Source organism: Salvia hispanica, chromosome 4, assembly GCF_029641045.1.
Source record: "Salvia hispanica isolate PSC_SH4W2 chromosome 4, Shi_PSC_v1, whole genome shotgun sequence".
In the NCBI taxonomy this organism is placed as follows: Eukaryota; Viridiplantae; Streptophyta; class Magnoliopsida; order Lamiales; family Lamiaceae; genus Salvia; species Salvia hispanica.
The window spans coordinates 55,779,924-55,799,509 of record NC_142695.1 but is presented as its reverse complement, the minus strand read 5'-3'; the positions used below and the strand labels follow the sequence as shown (position 1 = coordinate 55,799,509).

At 36.3% G+C, this 19,586-nt stretch overlaps 5 protein-coding genes across 5 annotated transcripts; 1 reads left to right on the top strand and 4 right to left on the bottom strand.

Annotated features, from left to right (window-relative positions):
- The first annotated feature begins 6,312 nt into the window (after nucleotides 1–6,312).
- On the top strand, nucleotides 6,313–8,001 carry LOC148929542 (putative F-box/LRR-repeat protein 22). Its single transcript, XM_089056916.1, has 2 exons — nucleotides 6,313–6,642; nucleotides 7,432–8,001. The coding sequence occupies exons 1-2, from the start codon at nucleotides 6,313–6,315 to the stop codon at nucleotides 7,999–8,001; spliced, it is 900 nt and encodes a 299-aa protein (XP_088913042.1).
- Nucleotides 8,002–9,110: 1,109 nt separating this feature from the next.
- Nucleotides 9,111–10,362, bottom strand: LOC148929541 (F-box protein SKIP19-like). The gene is made up of 2 exons (XM_089056915.1): nucleotides 10,055–10,362; nucleotides 9,111–9,682 (listed from the first exon to the last, which is right to left on the bottom strand). The coding sequence occupies exons 1-2, from the start codon at nucleotides 10,360–10,362 to the stop codon at nucleotides 9,172–9,174; spliced, it is 819 nt and encodes a 272-aa protein (XP_088913041.1). The 3' UTR covers nucleotides 9,111–9,171.
- Nucleotides 10,363–13,267: 2,905 nt separating this feature from the next.
- LOC148929540 (putative F-box/LRR-repeat protein 9) lies at nucleotides 13,268–14,553 on the bottom strand. The gene is made up of 2 exons (XM_089056914.1): nucleotides 14,156–14,553; nucleotides 13,268–13,880 (listed from the first exon to the last, which is right to left on the bottom strand). Exons 1-2 carry the CDS (start codon nucleotides 14,551–14,553, stop codon nucleotides 13,268–13,270), a joined length of 1,011 nt encoding a protein of 336 aa, XP_088913040.1.
- A 1,456-nt stretch (nucleotides 14,554–16,009) lies between these two features.
- LOC148929539 (putative F-box/LRR-repeat protein 23) lies at nucleotides 16,010–16,973 on the bottom strand. Its single transcript, XM_089056913.1, has 2 exons — nucleotides 16,609–16,973; nucleotides 16,010–16,445 (listed from the first exon to the last, which is right to left on the bottom strand). Exons 1-2 carry the CDS (start codon nucleotides 16,971–16,973, stop codon nucleotides 16,010–16,012), a joined length of 801 nt encoding a protein of 266 aa, XP_088913039.1.
- Nucleotides 16,974–17,821: 848 nt separating this feature from the next.
- On the bottom strand, nucleotides 17,822–18,229 carry LOC148929538 (putative F-box/LRR-repeat protein 22). The gene has a single exon (XM_089056912.1). It carries the CDS (start codon nucleotides 18,227–18,229, stop codon nucleotides 17,822–17,824), a length of 408 nt encoding a protein of 135 aa, XP_088913038.1.
- Nucleotides 18,230–19,586: the final 1,357 nt, after the last annotated feature.

Sequence of the window (19,586 nt, the reverse complement as noted above, 5' to 3'; positions counted from 1 at the left end):
AGTACAATGTTTGTCTGATTCAATCCTTACAAGTTGTCAATTAAAGCAAACACAGCAAAAGGAAGAATGATATATACCGGTGGGCTACGTAGTTTAGGAAGCCATCCTCTTTAAAACCGGCAAGCGTAAGCTCAACCAATTGTCCCTGGCTACACGATCCATTGCGATGCAGCAAACTTTCCAAAATCTGTCAGATGCGCATAGGCAAAAGCGCCCAAGTTTGCAGCCCCCACAACGGCAAATGTACCCAAAATTGCAACATCGATGTTCCAAATGTAGCACGCGCCGTATGGCGGGATTTTTGCAGACTCTCCACCATGTACTACACACTAGCTGTGCACTCATCACTATCTCTTCAGTGTGCAACCTTCGCAGGATATCCTCCGTCAAATATTCAGGCAGTTCGGTCCATGGCGGCAATGGTAGAGGCGCGGCTGAGGATGAAGAGGTGGCCATGCTTAATATCTTCGAATTTTAGGGTTCAGTGTATATATATGTATATTAATGTTGGGAATAAAATGAAGGAGTTTAGTTTGTTAGGTTTCCTCTTTTTTTGGACTTTGTTAGCAGAATTCATGTTTAATAAGTTAAATTAGTTAAAACTTTGGAAATTATGTGGTTAATCAATTGCTTTGATAAATTGATTGTTAATTATTAGTTCAGCATAACATGTTAATGTTTTAAAATGCATGATTTTAGAAATTGTAATGCTTATTTTCTGATTTTTTTCAAATTGGAGTCTAATCATGTTCAAACTAACCGGGGTGAGATTTTATCAAATTAAAAATTTTCAATCATAAGTACTCTTTATATTTGGCAGAATTAATCAACTCAACATTGACTTGAACTGTGAACATCTATACTCTAGGTTGAAAAGTAGTAACCTAAATTCAATATTTTTCTTATCCTAAACAAGCATTAACTAAAAATATTCATAGTTCCTACAACAAACACCACAAGAACTAAAGCAATTACCACACTAAAAGAGTAAAAGTAGCACAACAACAGGTCCAACACTATACTCAAAAGTTAAGATGGTAGAACAGTAATCTAAAAAGTAGAAGCACAAATGCTACAAAATCAACTTTTAAACAATGGAATGTTAATAGCTATAAAAACAAACTCCAAGTAGGGGTATTGGCCACAAAACAACTAGTGATCAGTTCTAACAGATTGGTTACATGGTTAACCTAATATCATCAACTCGGTTTGGATCCACTAATGATATTCATAATGAATACTATCATCTTCTAGATCACTATCACTGGAATTATAGATATCATATGACCAATCACTGTCATAATCCCCATCTTGATAGCTGATAGAGGGTGGAGACACCGGACGGAGCCTCAGATCTTTTATTTGCTCGGAACATCTTTTGACTAGAGCCCCTTGCATATCAAGACCTTTGCATCTCCCAAGATCAAGTGATTCGAGTTGGTGGCATCCATCCAGAATTGCTTCCAGTCCCCTATTTTCTATCCGCATTCCACAAAGTTGGAGATGGCGCAGATTAGGCATGGTTTTCCCAATTGCTACAGCATGCTCTGAAACATCTAGATTCACAACCCAATGGTTTCTATATGTGAATGATTTCAACATTGGGCAAGAAATGCCAATGGTTTCCAAATCTGTGGGATTAGGGATTAGCATCACGTAGAGATGCAACTCTTCCAATCGCGGGAGTCTCGTGATTGCCTTAGGCAAAGCATACCCCGTTATTTGAGACTCTGATAGTGTCAGGCATCGCAGCTGACTTGATCTGTCAAAAGATTAGATCATATATAAATTGGTTGGAGCTGATTTTGAGTAAATACATGATAGGGAATAGAAGACTTTTACCGCTCGGTTGCGTAGTATATCAAATCCACTGCAAAACCAGTAAGCTTTAGCTCGACCAATTGCCCATGGCTACGATCTAATGCGCGGCAGCAAATGTTCTTAAATTCATTGAAGCCATACCAACGACAATGTTGAGGATCCAAATCAATGACGCGCCACATGGCAGGATCCTTGCAGAGTCTCCACCATTTACTACACACTTCCTGCACACTTATCAGTATCTCTTCAGTGTGAAGCCTTTGCAGGATATTCGCCGTCAGATCATCGGGTAGTTCAGTCCACAGCGGCGATGGTGGAGGCGGAGGCGGGACTGTTGATGAAGATGCAACCGTGGGAATTGAAGGTTTAGTTACGATTACGGGTTTGCTGGATTCGGACTTCTTTACTCTGCTCAACTTTTTCGATTTTAGTATACAGCTGGTGTTGCAGTGTCTCCGTTTATATAGTGATTAGAAGTAAATAGCTAAGAGGCTTTTCGGTTCATCTTTTCATGACCTTTCACATTCGTGTTTTTAATAATAATCAGAAAATCTAACGTCTAGATAATGGTATCTTCTCACGATCCTTCGATTCCTGTACTTTATAATGATAGACAACCTTCCTTTCATTTAATACATCAAGTACTCATAACTCTCGATCGATTTTTATTTCAGCCCACAACTTCTATTATCTCATATCTCTATTATAATAATTTTATTTTAATTATTATCCAATTTACGATTTACATTACTTTAAAAACTAGATAGTACTCCCTCGTAGTAATGGAGACGTATCTTTTCGTTACGGAGATTAAGAAAAATTGTGTTAGATGAGTTAAGTAAAGGAAGAATACAGTGGAAAATAAAAAAAGGTAGAGAGATGAAGAGAGAATAAAGGAAGAAAGAGTAAAGTAAGTGTGGAAAAATGTATTGAATTTTATTTTTAAAAAAATGACTCTATTACTATGGAACCTAACAAAATGACTCTATTACTATGGAACCTAACAAAATGACAAAATGACTCTATTACTATGGAACGAATGTAGTACTCCCTCCGTCCCATAAAAGTTGAGTCGTATTCCTCTTTAGTCCGTCCCAACAAAGTTGAGTCATTTCTTTTTTTAAGAAAAGACAAAACATCTAATCACTCTTATTTTATTCCATCATTTACTTTTCTTTCTCTTATCTTTCCTATTTTTTTCATCTCTCCTATTTATTTAATATAAATTATTAATCTCCGTGCCCAAAAGTTTGGTCTCAACTTTTATGGGACGGAGGGAGTATGATTTATTGACCTAAATTGAGATTAATTAAGAGAAATGGTCAAAATTGATCCTAAATATATAATCACAATAAGAAGTTGACCCAAACATTCATATTTTGAAAATAGAATCCTAAACTAATGAAATCGTCGTTGGAGTGGTCCTTCTTTTACAATTCCATTAAAAATTGACCGTCAATGCCCGATTAGTGATATTTTAACCCAATTAGTATACTAATACATAATTACTTGCACATAACCCACACCTCAAACATAATCTCAAACATAATCCCACACCTTCATCCCTGCAGATAGACCGCCCGCGACAGCTCCCCAACAAATCCTCAAACACCTCACCCGCTCAGGCATCCCCCACAAAGGTTTTTCCAAATCATTCCCCATTGGCAGGTTCAGATTTCCGCCATTTCTCAAAGCAAAATCGAGAGCTCTATCTCTCAGTGAAGGGAAGACAATTCATTGTCTGGCTGCGAAGCTTGGGTATGAATCCGGCCCTTTTGTACAAACTGCACTGCTGGGAAAGAATTGAGAAGAAATGTAACGGCATTAGAGTGATTTAGATGAAACGTACTAACTTGACACACTAAATAATTTGAAACACTAGTGAAACATTTTGTATATAAGATGAAACTATCCCCAACAAAAATGTACAATAGCTCCAAGTGCATAAAAAATAAGGAGAGAGTCATAAGCTGTACAATGCTGTACAATGCTACTAATAAAAAACAGAAAGGGGTTCATTGATATCTCATTACATACCAAGCAAACTGGGAGATACAATACAATGAAACCTCCAACAAAATCTCATTACAACATTCAACTACAGATAGTAATAACCATCAAATCATCACAGAAAAACTAAGAATATTCACCTTGAATATCATCACAGCAAAAGCAACCATGAACAATTTCAGAATCACTATCATAGTTTATCCATCCGTTCCATTATCCAATCCATAAAACTGATAGAGCCAAAAATTGAAGTTCAGAGGCTTCACCTTAAATATATCTGTAATTCAGCTGCACTTTGTATAATGAACCAATCTAAATCATCGCACGACGTCTAATTAACGATGGCTCGTGTCAATTGTCATGGATAACAAGTCACAAGATTATAATAACTGGAATAGAAATTTTCGACAACCAAAAAATCTAGTAATGAAATCCACAAATCGAAAATCCGAAAGTGAAACTCACAAATCGAAGCAATCCAATTTTCTTAATTTTTCTACCTCGAGTAAACCTATACAAAAGTCATTCTACATTTTCACTACATAAGTTTGAATCATCTTAACTCAATAATTTTTCTTATAGTATACTAATTGTCAAAGTGAGAACTCTTTTATTTGCTCATAACATCTTTTGTATAGAGCACTTGGTAGAGGACCAGAGCATTCCCCGAGATGAAGCAATTGAAGGTGGGGGCATCCATCGAGAATCGCTTCCAGTCCTTTATTCCCCAAACAAAAATATCCAGAAAGTCGGAGATGTCGCAAATTAGGCATGGTTTTTCCGATTGCTACAGCTTGTTGTGAAAATCCGATATCCTGATAACACCTAGAGCTTCTAGTCCTGATTAAACTATATTCGTCGTTTGAGACCCAACGGTTGGTGTATGTGAGTGATTTCAATAATGGGCAAGCGAAGCCAATGGTTTCAAAATCTTCAGGACTGAGGCGAAGCTTCGTGATAAGGTGCAACTCTTCCAATTGTGGGAGTTTCTTTAGTGCCTCACTTACATCAGTCATTGTTGTATAATTGGTTTTGAGTGTAAGGCGTAGAAGCTGACTTGATCTGTCAAAAGAATAAATTAGACTAAAACTTCATGGTTTTTTTTGGCAATTAACCTTAAAATAAAAAAAATACTAAATCACACAAAAAGGTAAAGCAAAACATCAGGTGAAAAGAATGATTATATATTATATACCGCTGAGCTATGTAGTTTAGGAAGTTATCCACTTCAAAACCATCAAGCTTTAGCTCGATCATGCGCCACATGGCAGGATTTTTGCAGACTCTCCACCATGTACTGCAGACTAGCTGCGCACCCATTACTATGTCTTCGATGTCCAACCTTTGCAGGATATTCGCCGTCAAATCGTCAGGCAGTTCGGTCCATGGCGCAGCTGTGGATGAAGAGGCGCCCATGCTCAACATATTCGATTTTTAGGGTTCGGTGCATATGTAGATAAGTAAACAAGGTTATTCCTTGTAAGTTGGACAAATAAAAAGTGAGGCCCAGAGAAAAAGGCGGCGGCCCATCCATGTTTTACTTTTGGACTTAGGTTAGAATTCCCTTAAAATTTGTGGGATAATTAACTGTTGGCCTAGGGTTATAATCAAGGAAAAATATTATCGTGTTTTTCAAATCATATTGGTATTCTAATATATATACTAGAGGGAACATCTTTTTTGGTCCACAAACTTTGCCAAAGTATCATTTTAGGTCCGTGAACTTTGAAAATATCATTTGAGGTCCATCAACTATGAGTTAATATCATTTGAAGTACTTTTTTACTATTTCCAAGTTTTTCTGGACGAAAATACCCTCAATACCTTAAAGGGTATATATTCTTAATAAACTTATCATATACCCATATTTTTTATAAATATCTTTACAATATATTTTTGACGAATTTTCTAAATATAATTTGACCTTCAATATTATCACTTAATTTTGTGACATGCAAGTAAAATTGATATTTATAAAAAAATATGAGTATATGATAAGTTTATTAAAAATATATACCTGGGGGTATTTTCTTCCAGAAAAACTTGAAAATAGTAAAAAAAGTACTTCAAATGATATTAACCCATAGTTGATGGATCTCAAATGATATTTTTAAAGTTCACGGACCTAAAATAATACTTTGGCAAAGTTCGTGGACCAAAAAAGATGTTCCCTCTATATACTATTATTTATTAAAAATTAAAGGAAACAAAACATAAAACTGGTGAAATGAGTTACCCAGCATAGCCAAATCTCTAGTTATTAGAGGCATTAATCAATATTAAATCAGCCAAATTAACATTATAAAATTCAATTTTACTGAATTAAATAATAATCTATTTATTGTTAATCACGATACTAATTAAATAATCTCTGCCACTAACTTATGAATTAACTAATTAATTAATTAATTAATCATCAATTCTCTTTAAAGTTAAAAAAACGAGGAAACCCTATAGTTATGCACTGCAAAGGCGAATATCATGGCAGCCCTAAATAACAAAAAATCAAAGATTTTCTCAGCCGCGCCACCATCGCCGCCATGGATCGAACTGCCTGATTATTTGACGGAGAATATCCTGCAAAGGCTGCCCATTCGAGAGATACTGACGAGTGCGCAGAAAGTGTGTACTACATGGTGGAGAGTGATCAAAAATCCAACCATGTGGCGCGTTATTCACTTGGATTGTCGAGATTGGGCTGACGAAGAATTCGATAGTGTATGCTATCGCATGGTGGATCGTAGCCAGGGACAATTGGTCGACCTAAAGCTTCTCCGTTATAATGATCAAGATTATGAATTTCTTGAATACGTCGCACGGTATAATACATGATTCTCTATTCTTTCTTGCTTGGCGATTGCTTTTTTTTTTTGGGCTTTAATTTGTTCTAATAACACAAAACCGTCGAACTAGTAATTTATCTTCATGAATATTTAGTTTAAATCATCTGTGATGGAAATTAAGAAATTGATAGTTTGAGTGTAGAGAATAAAGATTGAAACATAATAATGGAGACAGAATATTGAAATGAAATGGAATATGCAAGGCCCCAACTAGTAAGTATTGTATCTTCAACTTTTTAGATAGTAATGCTTGTACTCCCTACGTCCATGAAACTTTGTCTCATTTTTCTATTTGTGCCCGGATCACAAAATTTGTCTCATTTCACTTTTTGTCATTATTTGTCCCATAAAATTTGTCACATTTCACTTTTTACCATTTTTGGTAGGGGGCCCCAATATTCCACTAACACATTCCTACCTACATTTTATTATATAACTAATATATAAAAGTTGGACCCACTTTCCACAAACTTTTTTAACTCACTTTTTATTACATTTCTTAAAACACGTACCCGATCAAAGTGAGACAATCTTTGTGTAACGGAAAGAGTATAAAGCTAATATAAATAAAAGTAGGACTCACATTCCATAAACTTTTTCAACTCACTTTTCATTACGTTTCTTAAAACTCGTGTCGGGTCAAAGTGAGATAATATTTTGGGGAGTATTAATTAGCATAGGTCTTGCTAAACATTCTAGTTTTGGGTGAAGGAGAAACGTCTTATAGAATGACACTACCGCAAAATCACTGATATAGTCTTTTAACAGATCAAGTAAGCTCCGACGCCTTACACTCGCAGGGTTTGAGAAAATTGAAATTGGTTTGACTGATGCAATAGAAAAACTCTCAGGGTTGGAAGAGTTGCACCTTATCAGAATGCCATCACTGAGTGTAGAAGAATTTGAAAGCATTGGCATGTCTTGCCCTGTGTTGAAATCATTTACATATATAGATTATTGGCTTACGGATTACCCTATTGTGGGAAGATTTGGCACTGACCATGCTATTGTAATTGGAGAAACCATGCCTAATCTGCACCATCTCGGACTTTGGGGGCAACCCATGACGAATCAAGGACTGGAAGCGATTCTCGATGGCTGCCCCCATCTTGAATCACTCGATCTTCGGAGATGCACTGGTCTTGATCTCGAAGGAGCTCTGGGTAAAAGATGTTCTGACCGAATAAAACATCTGAGGCTTCCTTCCGACTACAGTGTTAGTGATTGGTTTATCAAATATCCTGCGTATGAAGATAATATACCTCCACTAGGATATGATTGTCATTTGGCTTATTATAAGATTATAAAGAATATGTGTTTTTTATAACTTTTATGATATGATACTACTTACTACTTACTACTTGGTTTTTTTAAATGCTTAATTATTTGGCAGCACATTTTATTCTATCTTTCTCCTTCTAATTCCTTTGTTTGGATCTCGATCGAGTTTCTTGGCATTTAAATTTACAAAATTTTTCAATTAGTGACATTATGATATGAGCCCGAGACCCTATTATGCCCATATTGTCTCTATATACAACTTTAAATTTCCTATGTATCAATAGAAAAACACTTTAGACTTAGACTACCGTTGGATAATGCAGTTAAATTCGTTGGGCTTAACGTAATTTCGGCAATCCAGATTAATAACGCACCAAATGGCTAGATTCTTGCAGACTGTCTACATTGCAGGCACAAACGTGCTGCTTCCTCAACAAAATCTCTGCAACACCCAACCTTAGCATGATATTCGCTGTCAAATCATCCGGCAGCTCGATCCATGGCAGCGATAATCTCTGCAACACCCAACCTAGGTGCGGCTGAGGATGATGAAGAGGCATCCAATGTTGAAACTGGAGGTTCAATATGGATCATCTTAACTTGATGACTGACAATTGATAGGTAGCCAAGCGTAGGGTTCAATTAGGTTGACAATCAAATTTAGTTGACATCTACACAGTTGCCAGTTATCAATTTAAGATAATCACCGACTGATCATATCCCTAAGTAAATAGATATATTTATACTGTTTTACGTATTATTCTTTTAATTAATTGATAACTTAAGTACTTTGATATCTAAGAATGATGGTATTGATACGCGTGTGCATATATATCGAAGAAAGATTGTGTTGATAAAATGTATACATACATAATATGGATACATAGTCACATTATATATAAGTCGATCACAAAATAGTGTGTTGATATTGTTCGATTCATTTTTACGATTTATCGTGCTGATATTTTTCTCTATATGAATATAATGGTTTCAAAATCTTTGGGATTGAACACAGCTATAAAATTACTAGTAGTATTTTGTATAAGGCTGTTAAAGCCGCTGATTGACAAAATTAGTGAATTTAAACTCAAAAAACTCAATGTAGATCCAAACAAAGAATGAAAGACAGATAGAATAGAATATGCGGCCAAATATATCATTTAGAAAAACATAGTAGCGTTATAGTTTACCAATAATAAGTAAACACAGATCACAATCAAGGTGGCGGCCAAAGGAGGTCAACACTAACATATTCATGTTCATAATCACTATCTTCATACTCAGGATATTCACTGTAGTTAAAAGAAAGCTTCAGATGTTTGATTCGGTCCGAACATCTTTTACCCAGAGTTCCTTCTAGATCAAGATCATACAATCTCCGAAGATCGAGTGACTCAAGGTGGGGGCAGCCATTGAGAATCGCTTCTAGTCCCTCATTCTCAATCCGCATCGTCTTAATTCTGAGATGACGCAGATTAGGCATGGTTTTTCCAATTGCAACAACATGCTCGGTCCAAAAATTTCCACTTCCAATGCCATTTTCATCATATGTAAATGATTTCAACTTGGGGCAAGAGATGCCAATGCTTTCAACTTGTTCGACACTGAGTGATGGCGCTTTGATAAGATGTAACTCTTCCATCTGTGGGAGATTCTTGATTGCATTGGTCAAAGCATTTTCCTTACTATAATACCCTTTGAGTGTAAGGCATCGGAGCTGACTTGATCTGTCAAAAGAGTACATACAACATGGGTTGTAATCAAATGCTAACTAATTTTCAATCTAGAACCCAGAACTTTCAATTTAGTGTGTTAAAATTATCAACACAAAAGTCTTGTGTTCATATACTTATATCTTTCTATTGATATTTTTAATATACTACAAAATTGAAAAATTTATTAAAAATTAGTTAACATTTTAACGCGACCCAATACAACATAAACCATATTAGTGATTTTTGGAGGTAATCATTAAGGCGTGTGAGACAATTCACATGTCTATAAAAATGATACAAGTAGCTTGGAATCGAGGGAGTATAGACAGATTAAAGTACGCAATTGCCAAGAGTAGAGAATGATGACGAAGGAAGGAATTATACCGGTTGGCAACGTAGTTTAGAAACCCATAGTCTTCACAATAATTGGTAACCTTTAGGTCGACCAATTGTCCCTGACTACGATCCACTGTGCAACGGCATTTTTTATGGAATTCTTCGTCCTTCCAATCTAGAAAATCCAAATTAATCACGCGCCATATGGCTGGATTCTTGCAAACTCTCCACCATGTAGTACACACTTTTTGCGCACTCTTCAGTATCTCTTCAATGTGCAGCCTTTGCAGGATATTTTCCGTCAAATCATCGGGCAGTTCAGTCCATGGCGGCGATGGTGGCGCGACTAAGGCCATGCTCAATATCTTTGATTTTTTTTTTGTTAATTATGGCTGTCATGATTTTCGCCTTATAAATCCACACAGAAAATCGATAATTGACTTGGTTTCCTCGTTTTATGGAGTTTGTTAACTTTAAAGAGAATCGATGTTTAATTAATTAGTTAATGGCGTAGTCAGTTAGACTATTAAAAATTAAGATACGATTATTGATTTAAATTGTAATTAATTTTGTGATTAATAGTTAAATTCATTATTAGTTGTTCAGCCAAATTGAATTTTATAATGTTAATTTGGGTAATAAAATCATAAATCATTGGTTATTAATTATAAAACCATTGGCTATAATCACTAATTTGGGCGATTTAATTATAAATCTGTAACGGAATTTTTAATTTATAATGTTAATTTAAAATAATTTTTTAATTATAAAGTTAAAAGAAATCAGCGATTCAATATTAATAAAAAACCAATTTTATCGGTTAAAGCATGCAAAAGTAAATCATTATATAACTATAACACCATTATGATACGATTTCGCCTCTTAATTTGGGATTCTACCTGACATCACTATTTTTTAATTATACATTTCTAGCATCAACGAACACCAATTGTATATAGAATCATGTTTCTTACTTTTTTTATTTAAATTGAATTTTAAATTAGTACATAATATAATCTTCTGAGTATGTAAATCCCTATTAGAGATTAGAGCATCCGCAGCGGTAGCATCACCGCTGCTCGTCCGTCCGTGCCGCTGAGCACGGTGCCGTCCGTCCGTCGCTGGAGCTTGTCCGTTCGTGCCAGCGGCACGGCGCTGCTCTTAGCTAAGAGCACGTCCGTGCCGCTGAGCACAAATACGTGGCAGCTTCTGATTGGCCAACGGCATAGCCGTTGGCAATTTCGTTTTTTTTTTTTTTTTTTAAAATTCGAAATTTATTTTAAAAAATGTTTTTAAATAAAAAAAAATATTTTCCCACTTCCCAAAAAAATATATCCGTTTTCTACCCACTTTTAATTTATTTTTCAATTTTTTTTTTCCCAAAATTCACATTTTCATCTATAAATACCCCAACTCCAACACAAAAAAAATCACATTCTCATCTATTATCTATTCTATCATCATCTACATTCTCTCATCTTTTTTCCTCATACTCTCTCATCTAAACTCTCACCACACTACACAATGTCCGGCTCCGGCGATCACCCTTCCGGCAATCGCGGTTGGAACCACGATTGGTTCGACTCCGAGGCCGGATATAGTCCGGAAACCCAATTTACGGCCCCTCCTCAAACCCAAGGTTCGCAAGCTCCGGGTGGCTACCGTCCTTACCCGTTGCACGACCTAAACGCCCCCGGGTTCGGGTGGGCACCCGAACCCGGATCGGGAGGGAGCAACAGCTCTACTCCTACTCCTACTTCTGTTCCTACTCCTCCTGTTCGTGGCACTCGCACCCCGTACACTCCGGGTGAGATGATGGCGATGTTCAAAGCCTACTTGGCAATCTCCGAAGATCCGGACGTCGGCACGAACCAAACCGGGGATACGTATTGGTGGCGCATCACTCCCCTCTACAATGAAACCCGGCCGGCGGGAACCATCTATCGCAATGATAGTATGGTTCGCAATTGCATCTACAGATGCAACGAGGCAATCGGGAAGTTCCAGGGGATTTACCTATAGGAAGAGCGGTCGGCGGGGAGCGGCACGAACGAGTTCGACATCGTCACTGCCGCCTTGGCGGCATACCAACGGGAGGAGTTCAAACCGTTCAAGTACCTCGATTGTTGGCAGGAGGGGCGCCAACATCCGAAGTATAGGGGCGGCATAGCAGCATCCTCCTCCAGCTCCTCCAGCAAACGGTCCAGGTCGGTTGCCCTATCCGACGGCGTCTCCGATGATATGGCTACCCAGCTTGCCGGAGCTAACTTGGGTAGCCCCGACGCTGGCCCGAGCGGTTCCCGCCCGCAAGGAAGGAAGAAGGCGGCGGCCAACCGCCCCCGCCGTCGCGTCTCGACTCCATCCGCCGCCGCCGCCCCCGCCGCCCCCGCTCCCTTTGTGCCTCCTCCACACCCGAACAACACGTTGTGGGCCATCTTGAGTCAACTCTATATGAACGATACGTCTCAGATGACTCCGGATCAACTTGCAACACATGAGCAAATGATCCGGGGTGTCAAGAGGCAATTGGGGTTAGAGGAGTAGTCTTAGTCTTCCACGTGTGTAATTTTTTATTTGTAGGATTTTAATTATGTATTTTTTATTTTCTAGGATTTTAATTATGTATTTTTATTTTTTAGGATTTTAATTATGTAATTTTTATTTTTTAGGATTTTAATTATGTAATTTTTATTATTTAATGTATTTTTATAATGTAGAAATGTTTTTAATAATTGGACTATTTTAATTGAATATTAGAATGGTGGGACCCTTGAGCTTGTCCTTAGCTAAGAGCACGGATGTGGGTGTTGTGCTCTTAGCTAAGGACAAGCAGTAAAAGTGGGACCGGGCCCACTTCCGTGCTCTTAGCTAAAAGCACGGATGAGGATGCTCTTAGAACTGAATTTTTAACTTGCAACTAACCAATACAAGTATTAAATGTAATTACGTCTTTTATTTTGGAGCCTGAAATCAATAGATTCAATAGCTTATTTTCTAAACTAAAAACATTTACACTTAATATAATTAAGTGGTAAGGATTTTATCAACAAGTAGAGATGTAAATGCTGGAAAAAACGAAATGCAAATATGAATAACAATGAGAGCTAAATATAGCTGGAAAAACAAACTCCAAATATGAAGCCAAGCCGACCAAACATCTGAAAAACGAAATGGCATCATTAATTGTTCAAGAACCTAACATAAAAGTGACTCTTAGCATTTTCAAGACAAATAGTAGTAAGAAACGTGATCAAAACAATCCTAATAAAAATCAGGATCTGAATCATAGTAATCACTATAACAGAAGCTGCGTCGGAAGATAGATAATGGATCATAGTTATCAACATCAGAACGAGAATATGATGAATCATTGTCATCATCCGAATCATAATAATCCATCTGATCACGTTCAGATTGAGAATACTCAAAATCATGTTCAGATTGAGAAGACTCAGAATCAAGAATCAGATCTTTTATTTGGTCATAACATCTTTTGGCTAGACTTCCTTGTAGATCGAAACCAGAGCATTTGCGAATATGAAGTGATTCTAGGTTGGGGCAGCCATCGAGAATCGCTTCCAGTCCCTTATTTTCAATCCAAAGTTTAAAAAGTCGGAGATGGCACAGGTTAGGCATGATTTTTCCAATTGCTACAGCATGTTCTGAAAAGTCTCCGAGATAAGTCCGACGGTTGGTATATGTGAATGATTTCAACATTGGGCAAGAGATGCCAATGGTTTCAATATCTTTGAGACTGACCCATGGATTCATGATAAGGTGCAACTCTTCCAATTGTGTAAGTCTTTTTATCGCCACGAACAAGTGTGTTAGTGTAAGATGCAAATCAAGAGTAAGGCATCGTAGCTGACTTGATCTGTTTGGAATACAGATTGGGAGAAGAGATCAACACCAAAAAACTAGAGGAAACTTGTTAAAAGAAAGAATGGGAACTACAGAAACAACAATGACTATGAGCACAGAGGAATCAGAAGACATAGCAAAATGAAAACATACATAGTAGGAAATAAACTAGCATATTCATCCAACAAATTGTTTCAAGGCATAAGTTATCATACAGAATATATTAAGGTAGGTTAGAAGTTTTAAGGAATTAAAGCACAAAAAGTAAACAAACACCAAGAATAGTACCGCTCGGCAGCGTAGTCTAGCAAGTCATCCACTCTAGTACCGGAAAGCTTTAGCTCGAGCAACTGTCCCTGGCTACGATCCACTGCACGTCGGAAAATGTTCTTCACCTTGTAGCTTGCGCAGCGATAACTGGTAAAATTAATAACGCGCCACATGGTGGGATTCTTGGTGATCCTCCACCATGTTGCGCACACATTCTGCGCACTCTCTAGTATCTCTACAACATCCAACCTTTGCAGGATATTCGCCGTCAAATCCTCGGGCAGATCGATCCATGGCGGGGATAATGGAAGCGGAGGCACGGCTGAGGATGATGGAGAGGCAGCCACCGTCGGAATTGGAAGCTCAGTTTGGATCATCAGCTCGCTAGATTCCGATTTTGCTCCCATGCTCAACATCTTCAATGAGTATGGTTTGGTTAAAAGTGGAACTATATCATGTTATTATATATACACACATGCTAATGACAATTGACATGATTGTATTGAAAATTGAAATAAGAGGCTCTTCGGTAACTGCCCACGACCCTTCTTATTCCTGTATTTAAGATTATCGAATGAATGTAGAAAACAGAATATGATTGGTCTTGTTTTAAACAAACTAATTTAAGTAGTATATAGTAATTAAGATAAAATATAAATTAGAAAATTTTCAATAAAATTAGAAACATCTTTTAAAATTTGTAATAATACATGAACTTGAAGTTTCTGATTCATTAATCCATATTTATATTTTACTAAGAAATATTTTTATGAATATAAATTGAACATTTATTTTGAATTCTTAAAATCATTATTGGAATGTCGAATAAATTGCTAGGAGAAAAAATAAACCAACATCAATTACTACGAGGCTACGACCTTTAATTGTAATTAAATATGGACTAATTGAATAATGAGTTTGAGCATTCAAGGTTGATCGATAAAGATTTTAAATTGAAGAGATCGACTCAGCCATTTTTAGTATTTAAAAGTGAAGTCTAATTACAACTAACAAACCAAGAAAATAAAAATTGCCCTATATTCCTCCGAGATTGAGCACAGATTGCCCTAGTATTTAAAAATTGAGCACTTTTGATTGCCCTAGTATTTAAAAATTGCCCTAGTATTTAAAAATTACAACTAACAAACCAAGAAAGTGAAGTCTAATTACACTTTTGATTGAGCACAGATTTTAATATATAATTAGTAACTAAATAAAAAATAAAAAAAAAAGTAATTAAAAAATTATTAATGAATAATGAGTCTCCCCTTATTAAAAAAAAAGTTTCTAAATTTAAAAAATGCATATTTTTGTAGATGAATTAAAAAAGAAAAATTACATATTCTTGTCTTAAAATTAAGCCAATCCTCCCAATAGTCTAGCAAAACAGCCACTTTGAAAATCGGAAAGCTTTAGCTCGAGCACTTGTCCGTGGCGGCAATCCACTGCGCGATGGAAAATGATCTTAAATTCGTTGGCCGCATAACATCGACGATCAAAATAAAAATCAATGACACACCACACGGCTTGATTGATCTTAAAAGCCAAGTAAATTACTATAAATTTTAAAAATATTAAATACATTAAAAAGGATAACAATGTCTATTCTGAAACTAACAATGAGATGTAAATATCTGGAAAAACAAACTCCAAATATGGTGCCATTTTAAAAAACAAAGTAGCATCATCCTTCACCAACCTAACATAAAAGCGAAGCAACAAAATCTTAGCATTTTCAAGACATATAGAAATAACCATCAACATCTTGAATCCTAATAAAAATCAGCTGGATCATATTCATAACCACGTAGTATCATAGAAGTTGCCTTGCAATAAGTCATCATTTGATGAAACATGTTCAGATTGACAAGACTAAGAACTGATTATAAGATCTTTTATTTGGTCAGAACATCTTTTGCCTAGACCGCCTTGAAGATCAAGACCATAGCATCTCTCAAGATGGAGTGTTTCAAGGTGGGGGCAGCCATCGAGAATCGCTTCCAGCCCCTCATTCTTGGTCCGTAGCCCCTCAAGTCCGAGGTGGCGCAAATTAGGCATGGTTTCCCCAATCGCAACACCATACTCAATGCTGAATCTTCCATCATCCACATCTTCTGGATACTCGTTATAAACAAATGATTTCAACATGGGGCAAGAGATGCCAATGCTCTCGAATTGTTCGATACTGAGCATTGGCATCTCGATAAGGTGTAACTCTTCCAATTGTGGGAGTTTCTCTAATGCATCATTCAAAGCATCTCCTATTTCATCATACCCTATGAGTGTAAGGCTTCGAAGCTGACTTGATCTGGCAAATTCACATTACTATTTCATTATAAAGCTTTTATCCATAACAAAAACTACACAACTTGTTACATAAAATTGTTGTTCATATTCATCCAACAAGATATAAAAAAAGCAAGTGTTTATTAGCAATAACAAAACATATAGAGAAGAGAATCGTGTTATACCGCTCAGCAACGTAATTCAGAAACCCATAGTCTCCAGCGAAACTAGTAACCAATAGGTCGATCAATTGTCCCTGGCTACGATCCACTGCAAAACGGCATATGTCATCGAATTCCTCGTTCCCCCATTGTTGACAATCCAAATCAATCACGCGCCACAAGGAGGGATTCTTGCAGATTCTCCACCATGTACTGCACACCAACTGCGCTCTCATCATATCTTCAATGTGCAGCCTTTGCAGGATATTCATTGTCAAATCATGAGGCAGTTTGGTCCATGGCGGCGATGGTGGTGCGTCTGAATAGGAAGAGGCGAACATCTTCGATTTTTTGTTGATTAGGTTTCCATGACAGTATTCATTCTCCATACGTATGAATTGATTTTTCATTGAGTTTTTATTAGGAGTAATTGTCTTCACCGCAAGAACTCAATGAATTGAGAATATATGAGTATAAAAACTCAATTTAAAATTATTGTTCAAAGTCTGCCTTTTTTTAGTTTTACAATGAAACTTTATCCAAGCAAAGTTCCTAAACTTAAAGGAAATTAACTATAAATAAAATAAACAAAAAAGGAAAACCTAATTTAATAAAAGGAAAAACAATTTCTCTTAATATTTTTCATCTACTAATTCTATTAAATAGAAAATAAATAAAATCTTTTTAGTTCAACAATGAAACCTTTATCCAAGCAAAGGAAGTTCCTAAACTTAAAGGAAAATAACTATAAACAAAATAAACAAAAAAGGAAAACCTAAATTGATAAAAGGAAAAACAATTACTCTAAATATTTTTCATCTACTAATTCTACTAAATAGGAAATAAATAAAATCTAAAATATAACTTGCTTATGCACCAAGTCTTTTCTTCTATGACTTCAACCGTTCTTATTCTCAAGAGACTAGAGAGTATCTAACAGTAATATTAATTGTAAATTTGATTTTGATTTTAGAGTCAGGCTATTTTTTTACAATATATATTGAAAATATTATTTCATCACCAAGTAAAGATGTAAATAGCTGTAAAAACAAACTCCAAATTATATGAATAACAATTTGATGTAAACAGCTTGTAAAACAATGTCCAAGTATGGTTCCAACTAAAACCACTTGAAAAAAACAAAGTAGTAGCATCATCCTTCACCAGCCTAAAACATAAAAGTGAACCATCAAAATCTTAGAATTTTCAAGACAAATAGTAAGAACCTTCAAACTCTTCAATCCTCGTACTCTTCATATTCAAAATCACTGTCGTCATATAAGTCGCGTCTAGCAAGAGAGCTACGGCCCCAGAATATAGGCTCACAGGCCTGGATAGAAAGATCTTTTATTTGGTCAGAACATCGTTTTCCTAGACCCCCTTGTAGATCTAGACCAGAGAAATGCCGAAGATGAAGTGATTCAAGGTTGGGGCAGCCATCGAGAATCGCTTCCAGCCCAAGGTTTCCAATACAATGTGAAACAAGACTGAGATGGCGCAAGTTGGGCATGTTCTTTCCAATGGCTATCGCATGCTCTGTAATTTCCGATGGACCACCAGAAAGATTGCAATATGTAAATGATTTCAACAAGGGACGAGCGATGCCAATGCTTTCAAACTCTTGTGGATTGAGACTTGGCATCATCGTAACATGCAACTCTTCCAATTGTATATTTTTTTATCGCCGCAATCAAAACACTATTGTCTTTTAAATAAATCGTTTCAACTGTAAGGCATCGTAGCTGACTTGATCTGTTGAATGTGGGAAAGAAGAATGCGAAAATAATATCAACACAAAAAAACAAAAGGAAACTTGTAAAAAGAAAGGAAGGGAACCAAAGCAACAACGCTAAGATTTTATAAAGCTTTTCTCCACCTCCACAATGAAATATGAGTAAAGAAGATAAATACTCATGAATAGCTAAATGAGAAAATCTACATCCAACAATATTACTTAGCATATTTATAATTCATCAAACAAAGAAACTGCTATTGTTACTCAATGAAATACATTTTGAAACATACAGAAAAGTAAATTGAAATGTATTATCTCAATTTCAATTAAATGCAGTTGCAAGAAGTTGGTTTGCAATCACAAAAATAGATCCTCTAAGGCTATATAATTAGATTTAAAACTTTTAGGTCTATCCATCCATTGCTTCAAAGCATGAAAATGACAATCATAACACCAAAATTTCACTCAACTTATGCCTAGGACCAAACAGGGTAGTTGTTCCAAATATAGCTAGATTGGAAGTTAAAATCAATTAAAGCACAAAAACTAAACCAAACACCAAAAATAGTGAGCACAAAAGTACCGGTCAGCTACGTAGTTCAACCAGCCATTGTCCACTTCAAAACCGGAAATCTTTAGCTCGAGCAATTGTCACTGGATACGATCCACTAGACCACGGCAAAAGATGTCAGATTTGCCAACCATAGTACGTAGATAACCAAAATCAATAACGCGCCACATGGCGGGATTCTTGCAGACTCTCCACCATGTACTGCACACTAGCTGCGCATTCTGCAGAATCTCTTCCGTATCCAACCTTTGCAAGATATTCGCTGTCAAATCCTCGGGCAGCTCGATCCATGGCGGCGACATTGGAAGCGGAGGCGCGGCTGAGGCAGCCACCATCGGAATTTGAAGCTCAGTTTGGATCATCAGCTCGGTCGATTCTGATTTTGCGCCCTTGCTCAACATCTTCAATGATTATAGGTTTGGTTAATATTGGAGGTATATCATGTTATTATATATATACACATGCTAATGACAATTGACATGAATGTATTAAAAATTGAAATAAGAGGCTCTTCGGTAACTGCCCTCGACTCTTCTTATTCCTGTTTTAAATATGGACAAATTCAATAAATGAGTTTGAGCTTTCAAGATTAATTAAATGATTATTGAACGAAGAGAAGACTCATATGAATATCACTATTTTCTTTTCAACAAATCTATTTGATCATATTTTACACAACCAAAAACTAGTATATTT